This window comes from Dichomitus squalens (genome assembly GCF_000275845.1).
Source record: "Dichomitus squalens LYAD-421 SS1 unplaced genomic scaffold DICSQscaffold_15, whole genome shotgun sequence".
NCBI classification, from domain to species: domain Eukaryota; kingdom Fungi; phylum Basidiomycota; class Agaricomycetes; order Polyporales; family Polyporaceae; genus Dichomitus; species Dichomitus squalens.
This window is the reverse complement of record NW_006766897.1, coordinates 310,565-332,201: the sequence shown is the minus strand read 5'-3', so window position 1 is coordinate 332,201 and position 21,637 is coordinate 310,565. Positions and strand designations below refer to the sequence as shown.

Here is a 21,637-nt window from a genome sequence, read left to right as displayed (position 1 = left end):
AATGAACGCAATAAATGCCGTTTTGATTGTTGGTATACACATTATATTGACTACCGGCGTAAATCCAACGCGCGTGCGCAACACCATCTAATGCCGCTGAACCTCCAAAGACTCCTTGGCACGCCTGTCCCAGCCCCATGTAGCCAGCTCACGCGTCAAGGCACGTAGTCTCGACGATGATGCTCGTCACGCGGTAAGGGTCTGCATACCATGTCATCAGCCAACTGTTCTAAATATAACGTAAGAGGGACAGCATCATACCAATGTTGGAGGCGGGACGACGGTCCTCCAGGTATCCGTAGCCCTGGGCACCGACATGACGGGGGATACGGATTGAAGCCCCACGGTTCGCGACACCAGACGAGAAGGTGCCGATGTGGCCGGTCTCGTGACGACCGGTGAGACGGAGGTCGTTGTCCTCGCCGTAGACGGCGATGTGCTCGTTGTGCCTCTTGGCGAGCTTGGCGATGGCCTCCTCGATGTGCTTCATGCCTCCGGGCTCGCGCATCGCCTTGGTGGAGTAGTTGGTGTGGCAGCCGGCACCGTTCCAGTCGCCCTGGAGGGGCTTGGGGTGGAAGGAGACCTTGATGCCCCACTGCTCGGCGATGCGGACGAGTAGGTAGCGGGCCATCCAGAGGTGGTCGCCCATGGAGATGCCCTCGCAAGGGCCGACCTGGAACTCCCACTGGGAGGGCATGACCTCGGCGTTGATGCCGGAGATGTTCACACCAGCGTACAAGCAGGCGCGGTAGTGGGCCTCAATCAGGTCACGGGCGAAGACCTTTCCGGCACCTGACAAAGGGTTACGTCATGTGAGCTTCGCGCACGGCTGGATGGGCGGACCATATGAAACGTACCAGCACCGCAGTAGTACGGACCCTGGGGACCAGGGAATCCGCCCTTGGGCCAACCGTAAGGGGTGCCGTCCGTGTCGAAAAGGGTGTACTCCTGCTCGATACCGAACCAAGTAATCTGGTCCTTGGCGAGTTCCATGACCTTGGCGGCATGGTGGCGGTAGTTTGTACGGTTGGGGGTACCGTCGCTGTTGTAGCACTCCGCGAGAACGAGGATGTTGTCGCCGCCACGGAAAGGGTCCTTGAAGATGGCAGCAGGGCGGAGGTAGACATCGGAGTCGCTACCAGGCGCCTGATTCGTGGAAGAGCCGTCGAAGTCCCAGACCCGCAGGGAGCCGATGTCGGTCACCTTCTTGGTGACAGTCTGAGAACACGGGGGTCAGTCCCCGCTGCTGAGAGTGCTTGGGGATGCGCGAGGCACGGCGCAATGGGCGACGAGCTGCGGTGCGCAACGAGGACTCACCGTCGTCTTCGAGCGCAGACCACCATCGCCGTCAATCCAGACGTCTAGAAAGGAAGGTAATGAGCTTGTTACCCCAAAGTCGGACGTCTCGCGACTTACACTCAGCCTGGACCTTTTCGCCCTGTGGGAGGGCGAGGTAAGGAGCAAGGAGATCGGGGCGGTACTGCTGGGACGACATGACGAGAAAGCGTAGGTGTATTGGCGGCCTAGAGGAGAGCGGTGGAAGTGGACTGAGGAGAGGAGTGTCGAGTCAATTGATTATAGGCGTAGATGAGGATGTTTACTCGTGTTTGTCTGGGGTATGGGTTCTCTTATCAGGAACGGATGTCCGTATCTAGCCGAGGGCCTATTAGCGCAGGCTGAGTGGCAGGCCGGACGAGCGAGACTCGCCCTGGCTGTGTCGACCACTTGGCACTCGGAGCACTCGCCCATGCCTTATCGCCAGTCCACGGCCGCACTGACCTCCGTCGACCACCCAGCCTGTCCCGCTGCCTCCTTGTGCCATAGGCTGCATATTTACACGCGAGAATTTCCCGAATGAGCTCAAAACAGGCATGGTTGCGGCGTCCCTTGCACAACGAGCCAGATGTGATTGGTTCCTGGCAGAACAGAATTCCAGCCAAGGCGCAGAGATAAGCAAGAGGCGCGGACCGTCGCGCCTCCGCGCCCCCCGGAACACACGACCGCTCATTTTTTCCTCACTACTTTTCTCCTCCGTCCCCCTGCCATACTCGTCGCCGAGATTCGCCCGTTCTTTGACCCGTTGGCCCCGTTGCCCCCCTGGGGCGTTGTCGTACCGCTCCTTGACACCTCAGAGCTAACGCCCGACCCATCGTCCGACTCGCCTTCGTCTGCTGTAGCGTCCTGCCCCAAGCTGCTCTCTATCGTCCCACCATCGCGCCTAGCCACTTTTCTCAAGAGCCCGGTCACAAGGGACAGGAACCATGTCCTCTTGATCGATGGGGCTACCGCCGTTTCATTGTCCACCGGCAGCAGACTTCCATCTGGTTCGAGCTGGTGGAAAACATGACCCAATAGTCCCAGATCATGCCGCCGGGAATACTCACAATATAGACGTGGCTCCCTTCCACCACCATGTCCACCATCCTCCCAGGGATGACATTCCCGTCTTCGTCTAGACGCGGCGAGCCCCCAAGGTTCACCTTGACCTGCGACGGGTTGTCAGTCTTGTGACCCGTCGATGTCCGACCCGTTCTCGAAAATAGGCTAACCTTCCTTTGGCCCTCGACGGGGTTTAGCTTGGAGCCCCAAGCGGCAGTCCGGGCTTGCTCTACGATGTGCTCAATCCGTTTCAAATCGCGATTATAGTTCAACTTTTGAACGATGTATTGTATCCCCGACGTGATGATTACCAGGAACGTAAGGACCGTCTGCGTTATGGGTGCATGTGAGCGGGGTCGCTCGGATGACGGGTTCGGGTGCTTCGACAGATTCTAGAACTCACCCCAAGCCCAGGACGGAATCTAGAATAATAGTAGCCGGTGCCCCGCCACACGGGTACCCCGTTCTTGTAGAAGAAGTCATAGCTGGCAGGCAGGGTGCAGCGATCAGCATCCAATGGATGAGAATCGATGTCTGGGAGGGGGAGTCGCGTGGACACCTCGCATGCATGAAAACTCACCGTTCGCGTTTCGCGGGGTCCCTCAAAATGGCCGCGACCACTCCAAGTCGCGCAAATCGCTCATGCGCGTCCTTGACGCCCTTGTTCTTGTCGGGGCTGTCGCGATGATCGTGTCACGAATTGACGATGCGATGACGAGTTGGGACTTACTGCAGCTGCAAGCTCTTCTTCCTATAAGCCTTAGATATTTGGGCCGTGGATGCAGTGTGGGGTACATCCAGCCAAGAGTAGAAGTTCGTGCCCTTGCCTGTCACGAAGGAGGGAGTAAGGGTCCTCTGTAAGGTTTGGGGGGCGCAAGAACGCTGCACGAGGCTGACCTTCGGACTTCTCAACCGCGCTCACGAGGTCAAAGATTTCGTGGTCCTCCTGCGGATAGTTGTGAGTACGATGTGTCTCGTAGAATAGTTACACATGCGCACCTTGGTCCACCTATATGTATGCCAGTCGGTTACACATCAATACACACCGCACGTTCAAGCAATCCAAGTGACGTACGCGACCACAGCCGTTACCAGAACAGCAAGGAACGCTATGAGGTGTAAGACCCTCATGACTTTTGGCCTTGCCTGTGGGCCTTGCCTGTGTATAAGAAGCGAGACGGGCAGGCGTACGGCGGTGGAGGGACGAGGAGACAGTGGGCCACCGCGGTGGCAGCGTCACAGACGAGACGGAGGTTCGATCAATTCGCCACGTGGTTATCTAATCTCGGCAGGTTCCATTGGTCGGCCTTCACTTTGCAAGCGACCGTTATCATAGCCGTGGCCAGCCAAGTGCATAGACATGGCACGTCGTGGAAAATGCTCTGTTTGCGGTTCAAAGCAATGGCACAAGTCGCCGTCGAGTGGTCTCATCATGTGTAGCGAAGGACACGTCCTTCAGGTAGGTGTGACCTCAGCTATCACGATCTCGACCATTTGCCTAAGACCCCTGCAGAACTACAGGAATGAGACCACGGAGGTGACCGAGCTCGGCCCACACCATATGAGGAAGAGAACCCTCAAGTCTGGAAGGGAGAAGAAAGAGCGGCAAAGCAAGGCTGACCCCAAGGGTCTGTTGTTCCGCTCTCTTGCATCCCGCCCATCTCACCTTGACTGCGCAGTGTATCATGGAGAACGCGCGCGGTTCCACTTTTATCAGTGTCTACAGCTGATCTTGCGGATGCAAGCAGCTGCACTCACGCGGCTTTGGCAGCTTCCACCGGAGTTTGAGGTATGCGACATTTCACTCCGCATAACGTCTTGCTTGGTACCTAACTCTGCTAAGAGAATATGCAGAGATATATGGGCCTTGCATCTGTCATTACTCCCTAACCCTCCTGTAGCAGAGCCCTTGCTTTATCTACAAGACGGGCTAGGCCCAAGCTCTTCTAAGCCTTCTGCGAAGTTGGAACGAGAGCAACGCGGAAAAGACAGCGACGGACACGAAAGCGAGCATAGCAAGAAGAGCGAAATGACCGCTGATTCGTCATCGTCGGATTCTAGCTCGGACTTCGACTACGACTCTGGACTGGACGAGCTCATGAGGGAGAACTCGGCCACTCCGTCTTCGTCGGAGCAGGAAGACGAAGGGAACCCCAAGAAACGTAAAGGGCCCGTACCCATCACCAGCAAACGACCAACGTTCAGCAGACATGACACTCCTGCGAGCACGATCTCAGTGCTAGTAGTCGCATGTTGGACTCTGAGGCTCCCAGTGATGTATATCGACTTCATAAGGTATGCGCGGCTCGATCCAATGGTAATCCTGCTGATAGTATATGTAGGATCATAGAAAGCTATGATTTGCCTTACTTGGATGCGTTGCGACTCGTCCCTGAAGCTATGCTACGACACCTTCGCAAACAAACAGCTCAGGCCCTCTCTCCCTTCGTAAGCAAGCTACTGTTATGCTCTCCCTGTCCTTACGTGTCTTGTGTGCAGTATCCCCCATCAACGTTGTACCTTCACAACCTCTCGTCTCGTCTCTCCAAACTCATGTATTCGACATACGACGTCTACACGCCAGAGATGAACGCTGCTCCCATCCTCTGGAAGGCTGTACGTAGCTTGCAAGGCACACGTACGTAGCCGTACTCTCGCGTTGTACTTGTTCTGAAGACGAAGCAGCTACCCTCTACGTGTTGACTAAGAGACTGGCACGGCTAGTGTCAATACCGCTCACGTTGCACAGGACTCTTGCGCCTGCTTTGAAATGCACCAAGAAGAGGGACCCCGGCTTTCACAAGCACGATAATGCTGTCCCAGAAGTCTCATTAATTGCCACAGTCATCGTCGTGATGAAGATGGTTTATGGAATGGACGGCCAGTTGAGGTAACAGCCGTATTCGAATCCACGACGGGTTTACCGCTTACGGCCCTTGTAAAGGCGTCCGCGGGAAAACGAGGACCCCGCGTGTGCACTTCCTACCCTCAAAGATGTGCTACGCGCTATCAAGAACGCCGAAGCAGCCGACTTGAAACATGCTCCTGCATTCTCTATGGAGACCCAGCGGTGAGTACGGGCGGAAGTCTAGTGATGATTCCGTTCACGAGCGCTCTACAGGTCTGTTCTTGATATGGACGACAAGATGCTGGATGAGTACCTGGCGTTTTGCGAGAAAGCATTATTGCCAAGAGAAGACAACATGCCGCGTAAGTGCCTTGTTATCCCATCTTCCGAACAACAACGGATCAAGGTACGCTCTAGCACGAAACGCAACGACGGATCAATTCCCGTTGGACCGAGACAAGGATACGTCCGCGGACAACGCGGTAAGTCAAGGTCAAGATCCCACTGCCGGCAAGTCAAATCCGACCGCCAACGCGATCGACGAAGGCGACAACCATCTCCGGCCCGGGGAACAATATGCTATATACAGCACGCAGGATCTCCTGGGCTCGTTCCCCGCAGACATGGAGCTCGTCTTCTCACGTGCGGCGAAATGGGCCGGCGTGGATGACAATTATGTCTCCGGCGTCGTCGAGCGGTTCGAAAGGAGAGTACTGAGGTGGTGGGACAGGCAACAGAGAAAAGAGCGGGCGGAGCGAGCTACAGCATCCGCATCAGACTAACTCTAGTAGCCGAGGTAGGTATGCAGAATATGTTTCACCATTATGGCTGTAGCTGTCTGTGGAGGGATGGACCAATCGTTCGCGGAACTTTCAGTCACCTTGAGTGTGCACCACGGGTACTCCGGACAGGTCGGGCTCAACGGTCCACTAGCGTTTTTTGTTCTCCGACGCAGCGGCACCGGTCTAACTAAGGCGGCGAATGGTAAAGGCGTCTTCGACTGCGCGACGCACAGGATGATCGACGACACCCGCCTCATCCGCTACTGTATGTCGATGCCTTTGGCTCTCGCAGTGGCGGACGCGTGGCCCCTCGAAGCTATACTGCTTACTTATTGCAGAACATGCTCTCGTTGTGGTTTCGGCCAAGACAAGACCTTACTTTCACAGCGCCGAAGGCACTGGTTCTATAAGGGCTTGCATTCTTCGTAAGAATGAAATGGATCTAATTGTGACTACGTATTCAAAACTCATGGCGAGCGCACAGGACACACAAGACGACAGCCTCCCCGGCAAGATCAGAGCCGATCGGCATTCTTGAAAACGAAATCGGAGCCGGTTTTGGTCCTGCGCGCATCCCTTACCCCATCCCGCGCAAGAATACGCATCAGGAAGTCCTCCGACGAATTTGACATCAGGCGTTTCGTCCCCGTGCGCGTCGGCGAGATCACCCAGCGCAAACGCAGCCATCAGCCGTCCAGAGCGTTGTCGTTATTGGTTGGGCTTGCAAAAGACTAGTCGCAAGTCTCATCCCCGTCACTGCATTCGGTCACGCCGGGCGGGTTTTTGTCTCACTCACCGGCGCTCTAACAGGGTGGCTACTGCAAGCGTACCTGACACACAACGTTATCGGCGGGTCAAATGGGCGCAACTTGATTCTTCGTCCTTTCAATTCATGGATAAAAGGCTCGCTCTCGAAGCCCCGAGATCCTTGTCCCGCTCCTCTACCTTTTCTTCCTTCTCTTCTTCTCTTCATTCACCACCTCCCAATTCCTCTACGATGTTCTCGTCTTTGTTTGTTGCTCTTGCTCTCACAGCGACTGGTGTCTTCGGCGCCCCCTCATCCGCTGACACCGTCGCGGCCTTGAAAGCAGCTCCTGCTCAGGTCGACCGCATCAAGATCCTCGACCAGGACTCCGACGTAAGTTCTGCAACCTTTGCTCATTCTACACATTCACTCATATGACTCCACATAGTTTGTCTTTAATTTCTTCAACGCTACTCCTGTGAAGGGTGCCGGTGGTATGCTCCTGTCTGCCACCGTCTCTGATTTCCCTGTCCTCGTCAACAATGGTAAGCTTCTACTCACACTAGTGTGGCGCCCAATATTGACCGCTTTACTAGGTCTTGCCATGACTATTGGTCTAATCGGCCCTTGTGGTATGAACACTCCTCATTCGCACCCCCGTGGCATGGAGATGCTCTACCTAGTGAATGGCACCATCACCACCGGTATGATCGCCGAAAACGGGGCTCGCTTCGTCTTCAACACCCTCCAAGCGGGTGAGGCGCAAGTCTTCCTGCAAGGTTCCATCCACTACCAGCAGAACGAGCTCTGCGATCCGATCTTGTTCGTTGCTGCTCTCAACAACGAGGACCCCGGTGTCGAGTCCACTGCCCAGCGCTGTGGGTGCTCTAGCCCCGCTCCTTGCATAACCGCCTGACCCGTGCCTCCCAAAGACTTCGGTCTTCCTCCCGACGTCGTCGCCGCTTCTCTCGGTGACCTTGGTGTCGAGTACGTCGCTGGTATTGAGGAGATGGTAAGTATAGTATCCAACGCATCCTATGGCTCCCACTGACCTGTTGTGGCAGATCCCAGACAATATTGCTCTCGGTCGCCAGGAATGCCTTGACCGCTGCGGCATCAAGCGCCAGGGTCAGCCCACCACCCAACGCCAGCCCCGCAATGCGAACAACGCGCTCCCCAGCTCCGTGGCCACCACCTGGCCCTCGACCATGACGAAGCAGTATCAGCCCTCGTCGACGCCGACGCAGTCCACCAAGACGGGTAACGTTCTCGGGGCACTTGCTGAGAGCGATTCCACCGTCACGGCTAACGGTGGCACCTCCAACAGCGTACTGATCGCGCTCGCCGCGGTCGTCGGTGCTATGGCTATCGGTTACATCGCGATTGGTGTCTTCTGGCTCGTCAGGCGCCGTCGCTCCGCCGCCAAGGAGGCGAACCGGTTCTACGTCCGCCCTGAGATGAGCGGCCGCTCGCTTGTCCCCACAGAGGAGAAGTACGACACTCAGTAAGCGCCATACATAGACACGTCGAGACTTGGATACCGGGCAGTTAGAGTCTCCTCTTACATTATATTCTCACTACACAATCTCACCAACGGACTTCTCATGAAGCAGAAGCCTATCTTTTTCTCTCTTATGACCTTCTGTAGCGGGAACAATGTTCGGTTCGGACTGATGCTATTACGCCACATAACGCCGATTTGGCAACCTACTATCCGCTCGCGTCCTCTGTTCGGACTCGGCTAGCGAGCTCCTCCTTCGAGCTCGGTCCAGAATTCGAAGATACATAGGCATCAATGCCCCCGGCCAGATTGCAGATGGCGCGAAGGCCAGCGTTCCATGCACCAGCGGATCAAATGCCAAGATCAACGCGCCCCGCCCGCGCACTCGATAAGAACCAGAAAGCCGAAGTCGAACGCGACGATAAGTGTGTGGGTGCCTATGGGTCCCGCGGTTAGCGGTCTACTTATCGTCCTCGTTCATGTACTTACATATGCGACTTGCGGGCGTCGCTATCAAGAGTCTACATACCCCGGTGATCCGTCGAGCACGATTCATCAGATCCGCTGCGCATCCATCTCGGGCTTCTAGAGCTCGCAGTGATCTTCCTCTCATCCGGGGAACATCCGGTCACACGCAGCTCACGGCTTGTCCCTCATATAGCAACGCAGACAGACCAATACGGCCCGCCACAAGCGAACGACCGCGTCCGGCAGACAAGCGGGTATCTAGTTAACAAGGCCTGGTGGCACAACATTGACAAGGGCGACTACTAGGGGTTGCTAGCTAGACTCCGGAAGAACAAGAGAATTGTTGTTGCGGAAGAGCATCCGTGCGGGAAGGAGATCCTACAGTATCGTATGTGTATGTGTATATATGGCGGAAAACTAGCTACTTGGTACGGGCGACGAGGCAGGTGCGGGGCAGAGGGATGAGGGATGATGGGGGCATGACGGCGGTCTTCGTTATGGACTACGGACTGGATGGCGGGCGTCGGGCGAGCGACAGATGTCCCAGTGCGAGTGCGGAGTGTACGTGGTTGAGCGAGTGCGTGCACGAATGACGAAAGCGAGATGGGGCATGGATACGGGAGCGAACAGAGGGGTGGGAGGACGGGGACTAGTGGCTAGTGGAGGAGTGAGGACAGCCGGCAGCTGCCGCCGTCGCAGGAAAAGGGGAGTGCAATGCAATGTGCGGCCAAGAAAAAATGCGATTACGAGGAGAACGAGACACAGCAAGATAATACGGTTAAAGAGCGGATGCGGGTCAGGTATAATGAGAGAGGATGGATTCGCACCAACGTCCCATTGAGTGTTTTGGTTCGTACATATGTGAAGTCCGACAAGAACGGCCGGCCTGGTGATGGCCTGTAGGCGCGCGCGAACGCATGCGTCAAGGACAGGCGCGACGAGGGGCCAGTGTCATGATATGATGGTCTGCCGTCGGCCCCCAGCAGGTCGGCTCACGTTTTCGAAGCCGGACTGCGGGAGGGCCCACGACGAACGTGGTTGGTTGTAAGCAACAGGGGGATTGGGGGGCAATGACGAAGTGTGCGTGGGCCTTGGGCGGGAGCTCGACGCCGCCGCCGCCGCCGATGGTGGTGGTGGTGGTGCCGCCCTCACGCCTTGCTGAGCCTGCTTGGCAGAGGAGCTTCGCCTGTCCCCGTGGTCGGTATGGCTGCGCGGGGCGGCTGCCGGGCGATTCGAGCGCGACGTGTCTCCACTGCCTGTGCGGACGTGTGTCGGGCGCTGTGAGCGCGCGGGCGACGCAGACTCCGAACGCGGCAGGGACGCGCCGCGCGCGGACCCCGAAGAGGAGTCGTACCCATGGCGTGACATGCGGTTAACACGTTCCGAGCTGCTGTTGTTCGATGACAGAGCCCGCTTCGAGAGCGTCGGCGAGTTGCTGTGCGAGCCCGAAGGCGAGCGCGAGCGGCTGGAGGACCGGCCGCCGTATTGCTGCATAAATGGTGGCGAGGGCGGTAGCAGGGGCATGTCCATCGGTATGCCATACATCGGCATGCCCATCGGCGTCATGCCCATCCCTACTGGCATAGCCATAGGTATGCCCAATCCTGGCATAGGCATCGGAGCGCCCATATTCATGGGCATGTTCATCGTCCACATGTTTGGAACGGGCACGGGAGGGACGGGGACCTCGCTGCGTGGTCGTGAGCTGCCTGATTCGGATACCATAGAGGCGCGGCGACTTGAACTAGTGCGACGCTCGCGCGGTCGCACGTCTTGCTGCGACGAAGACGGCGTTGGTACGCCAGAATGCATGGAAGGCGGTCGAGAGCCGGCGCCAGACCACGACCCGTAAACGCTGTTTGGCCGCGACTCCTCTGGGGACCCAGAGCCTGAGCCCGAAGAACCACGACTGGGATGGGGCGGCCGAGCGAGCGACGAGTCCGAGTACGTCCTGGGCATCGCGTGCGCGGGATCGTACGTGGGCCTCGAGAACGACGGCGACGCGGACGACTCGCGGTCCGGGCGCGGGCGCTCGCTGCGGTCCCACTGCCCCACCGCGAGGCCCTCGCCTGTCGCGGGCCCAAAGCCGATGCGGCTGCTCTCGCGACGAGCGCGGGCGGCGGCGACCTCCTCCGCATACAGCCTCTTCTTGCGCTCTTCCTCCATCGCACGCTTCTCCCTCTCCCACGTCGCGCGCTCCTTCTCCCACTTCCGCTTCTCTTCCTCGTGTTTGCGCCGCGCCTCCTCGTGCTGCCGCCTCTCGCGTTCCGCGGCCAGGAACCGCGCCTTCTCTTCCCGCTTCTGCTGGACCCGCATCACATACCCTAGTGGGACATTGTCTTCCTTGTCCTCTTTCTCGCCCTCGGCGAACCGAACGCCCTGCTTCAAGGCGGGTTTCAGACGAGCTGCAGCTGATGACGCAGATGGTGGCGGTGATGTGACGGGTGATGGTGCGATCGAGGCGGACACGACAGGGGAGACGGCAGGCGCGCTTGCAGGAATGTCAGGCGTGCTCGCCGGGGGAGATGGCGCCGACACTGCTTCCATCCTCAGGGGAGAAGGCGAGGCCTTGTAGAGCTGGCCGCGGGAGGACGTCGACGGCGAGATCACTACGTGCAAGTCTCAACGGTGACAAAGACATGACTGAAACGCGCGACGACTCACCAGAAGGCTGGGCAGGCTTCGGACTGGCACCAGACGGGGAGGCAGGCGGTGGACTGGAGGGCATCGTGACCGGCGAAGGCGGGCCAATCGATGACAGCGACGACGGGCTGGGCGCGGTAGGGGAGTGGGTCAGAGAAAGGGAGGGGCTCGAGTCGAGAGACAGGCGGGTGTCTAAGCGTAAATATGCCAAAGCCGAAGACTCCGGGCCCGGCGCCTGCCGCTGCTGTTCGTGCTCGGACGGAGGTATGTCCTCGTACAGGCCTGCGAGAAGCTCGAGCGTCAGGGAGTACTCGAGGTCAGCCACTCCGCACCCTGTCGCCGGTTCCACGCGTGTCCAGCGGGGTTCTGTGTTTGCATGGAGCCCGCCAGCCGGCTCATTCTCGGCTAGCAGCACGAGCAGTCGATCCTCGAAGCACGGCCGGTCGACCCACCTCCTCAGCCCCGCCGAGTGTGATCTAGCGTGTCCGGTGCGCACCGCAGTGTCGTCCAAGAAGAGCGAGGGACGGTCCTTGAGCACGGTCCGTCGCCCGGCGAACGAGGCTATCGAGCGCGTCTCGGCAGGGGATAGATCGCCGCGTTCGAGGCGGCGCTGGAGCCTCGTTCGGTGCATGGTCGACTCCAGGCTGTCCGCATAGGGGAGACTGCGCCTCGCGTTGCACGAGCGTGGAAACAGTGGGCCGCCGGGCACGTCGAGGAGGGGAGGAGGCGCGTAGGGAGGTCGAAGCTTACTCAACGAGAGCGCGAGGAGGTAAGCTGGCGCAGAGAGCGGGGTAGAGCGCTCCGGGGGTCTCGAGAGATCGGGCGCGAAAGAGGACTCTTCGGATGAGGCATCTTCGGTGTCAAACGTGGACGGGGACACGCTAGGTCGCGGTATTACGGAGAGAGGTGATCGATCGTGGGGCGCAGCGTCCAGGTGGTGGAAGGAGCCGAGTCGAGAATCTACAGGGATGGGTGGAAGCGGAGCCCATACCTTGGCTGTAGGCAGTCTGAGGAGAGAGCCACGGTCATCGTCAGGGGTGGTTGGTGCGCCGCTGGAGGACGAGGACGACGAGGGCGGGTGTAAGTCGGCGCTGTTGAGACGGTCGAGAAGCGGGTCGACGGGTTTAGCCTTTCGTGAGAGGGATCGGAAGAAGCGTTTTGAGGATGGGGTCTTGGCCGGCTGCTGGGTGTGCTGGGTTGTGGTGGAGGCAGCGGTGGAAGAGGCAGCGTCGGATCTGTCTGAACGCTTGGAAGCGAAGACGGCGGCAATACGGCGCATGGGCGGGACAAAAGGGGAGGAACGGTGGGGGCTGGGTGGCGGGGGTAATTAAGCAGGCAGCGGTCGCATCGGAGGGAGGCGGGAGGAGGGAAGAACGATCTGGAAGTCGAGGCTGATCTGGAGGAGGAGGGAGGAGGCGGGGAGGAGAGCGCTGGCGGGAATGGTGACGGTGAGGGAGAAAGGACAGACGGCGAGAGGCTGAGGACAGCGCGGCGGCCGACGGCACGCAAACCGAACCTTGGACGGACAGATTCAGGGGCCGCAGGGGCGGAATATGGGGGACGCTGGGTGTGTGCAATGACCAGGTACTGCCCGCGACTGGTCCGACTCGTCCGCACGCCCACGCACGCTTGGCCAATCCAGATGCCGCGTCCAGATGCCAGATCCCCTTGGCCTCTGCCGAGCTCCTCCGGCGTCGTCCGCCGCCTCCGCCAACAACGTTCATCCCTCCATTCCCACCGTATTTTTGGCCCACCGGTCGTGAGCTCGTGCCATGTGTGCAGCCTTCTGCTCTTCCTCGCCATTCAGCATACACATCCCTCCCCCCTCACGCAGACACAACGTACATCAGCCTGGCGTGGGCGCCACACCTTCTAGTCCTCCATCGCTCGCACACGCGCGAGGGCCCCGCATGACATCATTTCGTCATGTTTTTGGCACTATTCCCTCCGCGTCGCGACAGTGCCTCCCATGTGCCACCGTTGATCGCGTTTAGTAGCCCCGCCCCGACGCGGCTTTGGCCGGAACGCCCACGCTCCGAGGATTGAATCACACTCGCAGCGTGCAGTCTCACCGTCAAACCGTCGTGTACATTGTACGGCACCGCGCAACAGCATGCGTGCGTTCTGCCAATCTTGTCATTCATATAACGCCCACGTTTCTGTAATCAGGCGCCAAGACACGGTCCTGGTTCCCCGGTGCCTGCCACAAACGTCTACAACAACGCCTTCTAGAACCGTTGCGATCCCTTCAGGCTTCCGCCGCTCGCTTACAATCCTATGGCATCATATTTCGGGCAGGATGAGTACATGGTACGTGATAGTCGGGTGGATGGATGGGTCGCCCGACGTGATGGGCTGGAGGGCGCAAGTATGGATGGATGGAGGTGTCGCGCGAATGTGTGATCATCAAAGGCCGTGAAAAATAGGGGTGGTCAGAGTTCGCGATTACGGGGCGATTATATGACGATTATGAGATGCGATTTTGAGGACGATTCCGACCCCGTAATCGCGATTTTGGCATAATCGCGTGTAATCGCGTAAGCTCCTCCGGAGGAGCTTATGCCCTCCATAATCGCGATTCTGCTTCTTGCGATTCTGTGTCAACCCCCTTCGTCTCACTTGTCTCCCCGTCTATAGCCCATACAAGACATATTTCGTGCGGATTCAAGTGACAAAATAGTTGCATAGGTACCCCATGAGGTAACTGTGACGAAACAACGACTTTCTACAGAAGATTTATACCCATATTGGCGATTTCGCCTCAAAATCGCTCAATTTCGGTGGGAAAAAATGCGGAGTCAATTTATAATGACCTTTTTGAATATGTAGGGTGTTCAAAGGCGCGTCAGAGCTCGAAACCAAAGGCAGACGTTGAGCAGATAGCTGAGAAAAGCAGAATCGCAGTACCAGAAATCGTGATCATAATCGCTTTGCGACATGGGGTGGTCAGAGTACAGGTCGATTATGAGGTGATTAAGGCTCTCATAATCACTATATAATCGCTCTCAGAATCGCCCCGTAATCGCGAACTCTGACCACCCCTAATAGAACTAGTCGTGATCGCAGCAAAGAAAATAACGCAAAGCAAAGACGAGCAGTAAGAAGACAACGTCCCAAATACGGTCAGCCGAAATACGCAATCGAGTTGCCGCCGCCGCCGCCGCCGCCGCCGGCGACCTGCCGCAGGCCAGCGAACATCAAGCATACTACTGATCGACACTGACTTGGCCTCGTACAGTCATCAGCGTATGCTCGATCACGCCAGCCCACCGCTCGACCCGCGCAGGCGTCGTGCGAGTTGGATGTCTCTTTGCATGACAGTTACCCGTTTGGCGTGGATGGCGCACAGGTTCCTGTGAAAGGGTCGCATCACGTCACAAAGCCTCACGGACAGCGGTGGCTGAAGACGTTACTCACGCGTCTTCGAACATGTGCACGAGGAAGGCCTCCGTCGCCTCTTGCAGCGCCAGAATCGCCGAGCTCTGCCATCGCAAACCGTTGTCCCCATACTCGACGGTGTCCGTGATCATGTCCAGCGCGATCTCGCGCACCTGTACGCGACGAACGTGGTTAGCACCCGCATGCAAACGTCGCACAGCCCAGGCGCGCGTGACAGGCGCTATGAGCGAGAGAAGTCCGCAAAATGACCGGAGCCTGAAGGGGTCTTCTCCCGCCCGTCGCAACGTGCACAATGAACACATCGCTACTCACCACGCGCGAAAACGGCAGCTTGCGGATGAGCAGGTCCGTGCTCTTCTGGTACTTCCTGATCTCGCGCAGGGCGACCGTCCCGGGCCTGAACCGCTTCCCTGCACGAACGGGAGGGGGTGGGTTGAGCGGGAGGCAGGATAACGTACGTTCAGCACGCGTTCGCCTGTGCAAAACGTGCCGGAAAAATGCACTCGGTGAATGGAAGACGTACTGCGTGGTGGGTCGCCGCCCTGGCCCTGCCCGCCACCGCTGGCGCGGCGGCCCGCGTTCGAGGGCCCTGCGTCGCTCGGGCCGCGGGCTGGTGGTCGTCCGCCCGTGCTCTTCCGCGCGGTCGCGGTCTGCCTCCGCTTCGCTGCTGGGGGCGGCGACGACGGTGGCGAGTCGTCAGCCGCTTGTCTGCGCTTTCCTCGCTGCACTGTTTGCGCCATTTTCGGGCGGGGTAACGAACGGGATATGAAGGAAAGTCGTGGGCAGGAACAGCAGTGGCCAGAGATATAAGAGTAGCAGCGCAACTAAGAGAGAGCGGCCTCGAGACGTAAGGGAATCGCCACAGTGAAGGGAACAGCAGCACTAGTGGCAGTGACAACCAGCTCGCGTTTGAGGACGCGTTCGAAAGAGACCCATGCAGGCGCCCGTGACGCGACGCGGTTGAGATTCAATCGGGCTTAGCAAGGCACTCCCAGAACGGAAATCCTCTTAGAATCGAAGGTTACCCCAATCCTGGTTGGACGGCGGCTAATGCTCCCCTCCGGCTCTCCCTCATCCTGATTCGACAATATAGGAAGACAATTATTCACACAGATATATGTTATCGTACATCGAAAGGGCCGCGGGGGATTTAGAAGCCTGAGTACACACGAGCACGATCGCATACGAAGAGTGATTGAGCCTGGTCCTGCCCGACTCACAGCCTATCTCCGGAATGAAACCTTTTTTCGATGTCGTGGTAGACACGTGGAGGTGGCATCCATGGTTGCGCAGGAAGCCTTTTTTGGTGGTCACTGGTGGTGGTCTGGGGTCTCAAGAAGCCCTTCGCCAGCCCCTCAGCCTGCGGGCGAGCTGGATGTCCGCAACTCGGACGGTAACGCGTCGAGCGTGCAAGGCGCAGAGTTGGCTGTGCAGGCCTCGTCAGACTCACGTCCACTTCGAAGGCGCAGCCTGAGGGTTAGGGTGCAACATCGCCAACTCACGCGTCTTCGAGCAACTCGATCAGGAAGACCTCCGCTGCCTCCTGCACCGCGTCCATCGCCTGCCTCTGCCACCGCAGGGGCTCGTTTCCTCTGCCGTTGAGATCTGTGGTCATGTCGTGTGCAATTTCCCGCACCTGTGCCGTGAGTCAGTGCTCATCGGACGCTCAAATTAGAGTGAATCATTTGGCCACTTACAATCCTATCGAAGGCAGCTCTGGGGAAGATTGGCACATACCGGGACCTTCCGCGGGCAGACCTTCTCCGAGGCATAGTTTTGCGAGAGCGGCGATTTTTGTGCACCTTCTATGACCTCGAAGAGAGTATAGGGAAGGTGAGAGGAAAGAGGCGACCGAACAAACTCGACGCTCTCAAATTTTGTACTCGGCGGGGTCCGCAACGCACGTGTCAAAGTGTTTCTAGCATATATCAGGAGTCCCTTTGACTTCTTGGAGGCGGGATTTGCCAGTTCGGGGGAAGCCCATCCAGCACGAGGGGGGTCACTCAGCAACATCATTGAACACTGATGGCTGAATCTCAGTAGTTCCCCTGGACATCGTCCACCCTCGGTATAGTCCCAACATAACGCATATTTTAGTCAAGGGATGCCTCTGCAGCTGTTGTGTAGCAATTCTGAACTTCAGAACAGGGAGAAAACTAACTGGGAGGCCAAGGACACTACCCTAGTTCTGCGGCCGAGGGAATCCGGTCAACTGCGCAGAGAAGCCTGACGGAACAACTATCAGTATCCTAGATACAACAATAAAGGGGACGTAATATGCGCCCTTCCAACACCTTCTCCGAACCTTAGATGGGGAATCGACGCAGTCAGCGCACGCGAGCCTGGATGCATGCCGACAGCGGTCGGGAATGCCGAGTAAGCAATGCTCGAGCTGCTACATACAAAGAGGCTTTACTCACTTTGTTGGGGGACGCGAGTGGGGGGTATGTCATGGTGCACAAGGACGACTAACGCATGGGCACAGTCCCGCTTGCTGTGGCAAGAACAGAGGCGGCAACGCCGGACCGCGGGCGGTAAAGCTGCAGCACCAGCGCCACCACGGATGCGCGTGTCACGATCCCCGATTTGGATACAATAGAAGGAACGCGGAGTCGTTTGGATTCCTTGGTCTCGCCAGAGGCGTGGTAGCTGCGGTAGCTCTCCCCTTTCCCCAGCACCACCACCACCTCGTCCTCTCGTCTGTGCACTACACTTGCGCAAATGCCTTTTGACTCGAAAACAACCGGGCCTAGCTCGATGCCGGCTTCGGGATCTGGGACCATAGGCTACTATAGGTTTACAGACATATTCTTTGAATGGTACGCATACTGCGCCACTCACATGGGTGAACTCTCTCTGAAACAGCTCTCAGGCATCAAGCGCTCCCGAAGCAGGAAGACGTGGGCCCTCTCAAGGCGCTGATCGCGTACAGCGCTCTGGTACATCCTGATCACCCTCTCCGGAAGCCTGGCGTGAATGGAATTGAACTCTACCTTGGTGGGCAGCCCATCAGTGATTGATGTCCACAGAGATACTGAGAATAGCAACGGCAGGAACGTTCGAGAGCAATGAAATGCGTCTTCTCTTTTCCTCGGCCCAAATCGAATACATGCGCTACTGGCTGCATGCGTGCGGACTGACCAGGGACCCAATTCCGATCCCATCGTCCGAGTACCTCATCAAGCCCGGCGACCTCCGCAACTGCTCGCCCGATGTCTACTCTGACGCGGCCGTCCTCAAACGTGCAATCAAAGTACGTCGTCGTCGTAGCCGTCCCCGAAATCGTCGTTCCCGCGGAAGGCGCCGTGGCCGTCGCGGCGGCCTCGATGACCATCCCCTGCTCGCGTACATGCTCTGCGTTTGCGTGTGTGCCGGTGAGTGCAATTGTGCTGACTGTACCGCGGGCGGTGCACAGAACATCGAGAAGAACAACAAGCGGCTCAAGGGCACGGGCACTCTCCTCGGCGCAAGGAGGCAAGTGTTCGAGCGCGTCCGGACGCTTTGGGCGGCCAAGCTCGGAACGTGGCTAGCCATGGACTTTGAAGCTTGGGACAGAGAGCATACGCTCCTCAAAGAATTTGGGTGGAGCCTTGTGCAGTGGACGGGCGATGAACAGAAGAAGGAGCATGGTCATCTCGTCGTCATAGAACGTCGCCACTTCTCTCAAACTTATGTGCCAAACCATCAAGACGTACGTGTGCTATTCTCACGCATGGTGTCATTTGAGGGCGTCGGGTGACTATCCTTGACGTCGTCAGAATTACAACTTCGGGAAGAGCATCGACGTGGACAAGGATAAGTTCAAAGAGCACATATGCGAGCTCATCGAGAAGCACCGCAAGGCGGGGCCCCTCTTCATTGTGTTCCACGACGCCAGCCAGGACGTCAAGTAAGTCATCAATGTCTCGGGGTCCTTGTGCCGTGGTGGGATACCAACTCACTATGATATAGGTATCTCAAAAGCGACGGGCTTAAGGCCATTGAACGTATCGAACATGTCCTCCCCGACAACCCGGCAACAGGCGAGATCTATGTAGTCGACACTGTCGATCTCTTCGCAGCACTGGAAGGGGACTCGTCCAACCAATCCCGCGCACTGGACCGTGTCTGTAGGCACCTCCAGATCCCGACGAGCTATTTGCACAACGCCGGCAATGATGCATACGTGAGTGCATTGTCCCTTCCGCCAGAGAACGTCTCGTCACTGACCGGTTCGAGATAGTACACGCTGGAGGCAATGATGTCTATGGCATCGGGCGACCCCTTGGACGAGCAGCGCGAGAAGCGTTGGCCGAACCGCACGGTGGACAGCAAGCCCAAGGTCGAGTTCGCCGACTGGGAGGAGGACTCGGACCTCTCAGACATGGAAGGCATTTTCGGCTTCCCGCCGAACAGCACTGCCAAGGTCGCTAAGGAGGAAGCTATCATCAATGACGAGGTCTAAATTGGATGTTATCTGTGTTTCGTCTAAGCAGTGCTCCGGGTAATTCTGTACTATAGTGTTGTCGTTGCATGGTTGAACATCTACGCCTTCAGCCTAGGTCCCATTGCTATCTTTGTATTACCTGTCCTGGCAACAAATCAAGACATCGTTGGATCTTGGATTGTGAAATTTAAGATTGTATGATTGTATGAGACGCGGAGCGATCGGGAGAAAATGCAACAACGCTCGACTTGCGAGCCTGAGTAAAGTAACATGCGGTAGCAGTCTCGTTTTCCAGTATCCCGTCGAGGTTCGTCTGTCTCACTCGTCTTTATCGTTGTCGTCATCATCCGGCTCACCGTCGTCTTCGTCGTCTGACCGGACGTCCGATATTTCGATGTCCCTGATTGCACTGGTGTGAAGTATGGCTCAGCGCTTGCCGTGAAACTGCTTTTGTAGGGGGACGTACCGGATAGCGATGCGCCACACCAGGAAGTACCAAAAGAGGTTGAGGAACTGTAGAAGTAGCAATGGTAGGAACACCTGGTACTTCATCCACCATACCAACCAAACGCCGTCCTCCGGAGACCACCGCTTGGACGACTCACTATAGAGTAGAGTCAGAAAGTCAAGACGCATGTCTCCACAAGAAAAGATGCTGTACGCACGGCATGAGGTCGAACTCAAACCACACGGAGTATAACATGACCCAGTTGAGCCAGTGACGAAAGTAGCTGATCCATAACACGCTTTAGCAAGGAAATCGAAGATGATCACCAAGCGACACGCACCTCCATACGCAGAGGAAGACTACAAATGTCGCGACCTTGGTTCTGTTCCACTGGACGTAGTTCGCTAGTTTGGATAACTGCAGATTGGTCAGTTTCAACCGTGCTCGAGGATGTGTGACACGTACAGCAAGGAGCGAGTCGGGCAAGTCCATGCTCAGGTAGACAGCATTCCCGATGAAAGTGAGGTTAACGAGATAGCTCCAGCTGCGTGTGGCACTCGGATCAGGTGATTACCGTACTGTTGGGCACAATTTCCAACTTACCCAACAAGCCAGAGCGTGACGAAGTGGTGTGCCACGAGCTCGTAATAGTCCTTGCGAGGCTTCTCGAGCCCTAGCAGCATGACTATGAGCTGTTGGCACCAGTACGCTGCTTGTACGAGATAGTATGCCTTTAGCTCGGCCTTCATGTCCCAATGGGGGTAGTCTACGGGACAGCGTGAGCCCGACAGAACCGAGAACCACTGAAGAAGTGCTGACCGATCCAGAAGTATTTCGTGTTGTACCACCACGTTGGGAGCTGGGACATAATTCGCTACGTGACCGGAGATTAGAAAAGTCAGAGGGGCAAGTGGAAGCACGAGACCCACTATTCCCCACGAAGACGTGAACGCGAAGTAGAGGACGGCATATCCCTGCTCTCCGAACCGGTCCAGCTTGGCCTCTTTTCTGATTCCGAACCACTGCGCTATTGGCCGGCATATGTAGATGGTGATAGCTTGGCGCACGAAAGACCAGACAACGATGTAGTATGCGATGAAGGCCAGATCGAGCCAGCCTTTGCGATAGCGTGGGTCATCGTCCGAGGTGAAAGGTATGCGGTGTGAGATGAAGAGGAAGGGCGCGAAGGGGTTCTTGAGGTCCTTGCCAAAGTATGGCGAGAGTATCTCCCAATTTGCCCATAAGACGACGAACAGCAGGAGTATCTTAAGGGACGAGGCTGAAATTACGTTACTCGCTGTGATTCATGACGCGTGAAAGGGAAAGACGCGTACTAGGAACGATAACCCATCTCAGGGACTTGATGTCCGCCCAGAGACCGCGCGACTGCGTTGACCAGGGTGAAAGGACAGGATGGCTGTTGGGCCAAGGGGCCCCGGGTGACGATGGAGTAGAGTCTTGCCAGAGCGGTCTAGGTCGACCCTGACATGTCAATACGAGGGTGACATCAACAGGATACAGTGCTCACGTTTGCGGCCTGAACGGGCCTGCGAGGTGGTGGGAGGGATCGTCGCTACGGGCACCATGTCAAATTGCAAAGACGGGCGCGACAAGGCAACAGCAACTCACTCTATCCGGTCGGTGAACGTCCGGATAGGCGGTAGGGGTCTCTTCTTGAGCTCCGGCGAGCGTGGCATTGGGCCAGACGACCTGACAGGGAGGCCGGTGGGATTATATATAACGGAGTGGAATGGGAGGTCGGAGAGCTGCGTAGAGGATGGTATGACGAGGCAACGCGAGACGGCATACATTTGACGGAACCCGGCCGGCGACCAGCGACCGGCGCTTGCATGTTTCTCAAGCGCCTACAGATGTGCCGGTCTTGCCTTTTATGGCACCACATGTATGCCACGCCCCGACAGACGCACACCTAATTATGCGCCCCGGCGTTTTTGAGTTTCGCTCGTCCTCCCCGACGCTCCCATACGATTGCGCACC

At 57.4% G+C, this 21,637-nt stretch overlaps 8 protein-coding genes across 8 annotated transcripts; 3 read left to right on the top strand and 5 right to left on the bottom strand.

Annotated features, from left to right (window-relative positions):
• Window positions 1–148: 148 nt before the first annotated feature.
• Window positions 149–1,495, bottom strand: DICSQDRAFT_60969 (glutamine synthetase; the record flags this gene model as incomplete). Its single annotated transcript, XM_007365984.1, has 5 exons — window positions 149–201; window positions 262–792; window positions 858–1,218; window positions 1,318–1,361; window positions 1,417–1,495. 5 exons carry the CDS (start codon window positions 1,493–1,495, stop codon window positions 149–151), a joined length of 1,068 nt encoding a protein of 355 aa, XP_007366046.1.
• Window positions 1,496–1,861: 366 nt separating this feature from the next.
• On the bottom strand, window positions 1,862–3,587 carry DICSQDRAFT_106302 (DnaJ-domain-containing protein). Its single transcript, XM_007365983.1, has 9 exons — window positions 3,455–3,587; window positions 3,379–3,388; window positions 3,277–3,325; window positions 3,110–3,206; window positions 2,960–3,055; window positions 2,783–2,864; window positions 2,550–2,708; window positions 2,385–2,486; window positions 1,862–2,331 (listed from the first exon to the last, which is right to left on the bottom strand). The coding sequence occupies exons 1-9, from the start codon at window positions 3,508–3,510 to the stop codon at window positions 2,005–2,007; spliced, it is 978 nt and encodes a 325-aa protein (XP_007366045.1). The 5' UTR covers window positions 3,511–3,587; the 3' UTR covers window positions 1,862–2,004.
• Window positions 3,588–3,739: 152 nt separating this feature from the next.
• Window positions 3,740–6,009, top strand: DICSQDRAFT_61315 (uncharacterized protein; the record flags this gene model as incomplete). Its single annotated transcript, XM_007365982.1, has 10 exons — window positions 3,740–3,838; window positions 3,893–4,007; window positions 4,059–4,168; window positions 4,223–4,674; window positions 4,722–4,827; window positions 4,879–5,017; window positions 5,065–5,269; window positions 5,324–5,449; window positions 5,501–5,672; window positions 5,743–6,009. The coding sequence occupies 10 exons, from the start codon at window positions 3,740–3,742 to the stop codon at window positions 6,007–6,009; spliced, it is 1,791 nt and encodes a 596-aa protein (XP_007366044.1).
• A 944-nt stretch (window positions 6,010–6,953) lies between these two features.
• Window positions 6,954–8,462, top strand: DICSQDRAFT_86709 (RmlC-like cupin). Its single transcript, XM_007365981.1, has 5 exons — window positions 6,954–7,147; window positions 7,203–7,299; window positions 7,351–7,632; window positions 7,687–7,766; window positions 7,819–8,462. Exons 1-5 carry the CDS (start codon window positions 7,007–7,009, stop codon window positions 8,260–8,262), a joined length of 1,044 nt encoding a protein of 347 aa, XP_007366043.1. The 5' UTR covers window positions 6,954–7,006; the 3' UTR covers window positions 8,263–8,462.
• A 719-nt stretch (window positions 8,463–9,181) lies between these two features.
• DICSQDRAFT_161656 (uncharacterized protein) lies at window positions 9,182–12,645 on the bottom strand (the record flags this gene model as incomplete). The annotated part of the gene is made up of 2 exons (XM_007365980.1): window positions 9,182–11,332; window positions 11,388–12,645. The coding sequence occupies 2 exons, from the start codon at window positions 12,643–12,645 to the stop codon at window positions 9,675–9,677; spliced, it is 2,916 nt and encodes a 971-aa protein (XP_007366042.1). The 3' UTR covers window positions 9,182–9,674.
• A 1,507-nt stretch (window positions 12,646–14,152) lies between these two features.
• DICSQDRAFT_106297 (histone-fold-containing protein) lies at window positions 14,153–15,652 on the bottom strand. Its single transcript, XM_007365979.1, has 4 exons — window positions 15,289–15,652; window positions 15,078–15,175; window positions 14,784–14,917; window positions 14,153–14,719 (listed from the first exon to the last, which is right to left on the bottom strand). Exons 1-4 carry the CDS (start codon window positions 15,503–15,505, stop codon window positions 14,623–14,625), a joined length of 546 nt encoding a protein of 181 aa, XP_007366041.1. The 5' UTR covers window positions 15,506–15,652; the 3' UTR covers window positions 14,153–14,622.
• A 468-nt stretch (window positions 15,653–16,120) lies between these two features.
• DICSQDRAFT_127220 (uncharacterized protein) lies at window positions 16,121–16,537 on the bottom strand (the record flags this gene model as incomplete). The annotated part of the gene is made up of 3 exons (XM_007365978.1): window positions 16,121–16,235; window positions 16,268–16,401; window positions 16,463–16,537. 3 exons carry the CDS (start codon window positions 16,535–16,537, stop codon window positions 16,121–16,123), a joined length of 324 nt encoding a protein of 107 aa, XP_007366040.1.
• Window positions 16,538–17,434: 897 nt separating this feature from the next.
• On the top strand, window positions 17,435–21,310 carry DICSQDRAFT_136768 (uncharacterized protein). The gene is made up of 16 exons (XM_007365977.1): window positions 17,435–17,584; window positions 17,638–17,762; window positions 17,819–18,456; window positions 18,524–18,654; window positions 18,717–18,930; window positions 18,988–19,600; window positions 19,658–19,795; window positions 19,857–19,922; window positions 19,980–20,056; window positions 20,105–20,183; window positions 20,243–20,405; window positions 20,459–20,513; window positions 20,569–20,918; window positions 20,974–21,110; window positions 21,168–21,212; window positions 21,269–21,310. The coding sequence occupies exons 1-6, from the start codon at window positions 17,487–17,489 to the stop codon at window positions 19,207–19,209; spliced, it is 1,428 nt and encodes a 475-aa protein (XP_007366039.1). The 5' UTR covers window positions 17,435–17,486; the 3' UTR covers window positions 19,210–19,600; window positions 19,658–19,795; window positions 19,857–19,922; window positions 19,980–20,056; window positions 20,105–20,183; window positions 20,243–20,405; window positions 20,459–20,513; window positions 20,569–20,918; window positions 20,974–21,110; window positions 21,168–21,212; window positions 21,269–21,310.
• The last annotated feature ends 327 nt before the right edge of the window (window positions 21,311–21,637 follow it).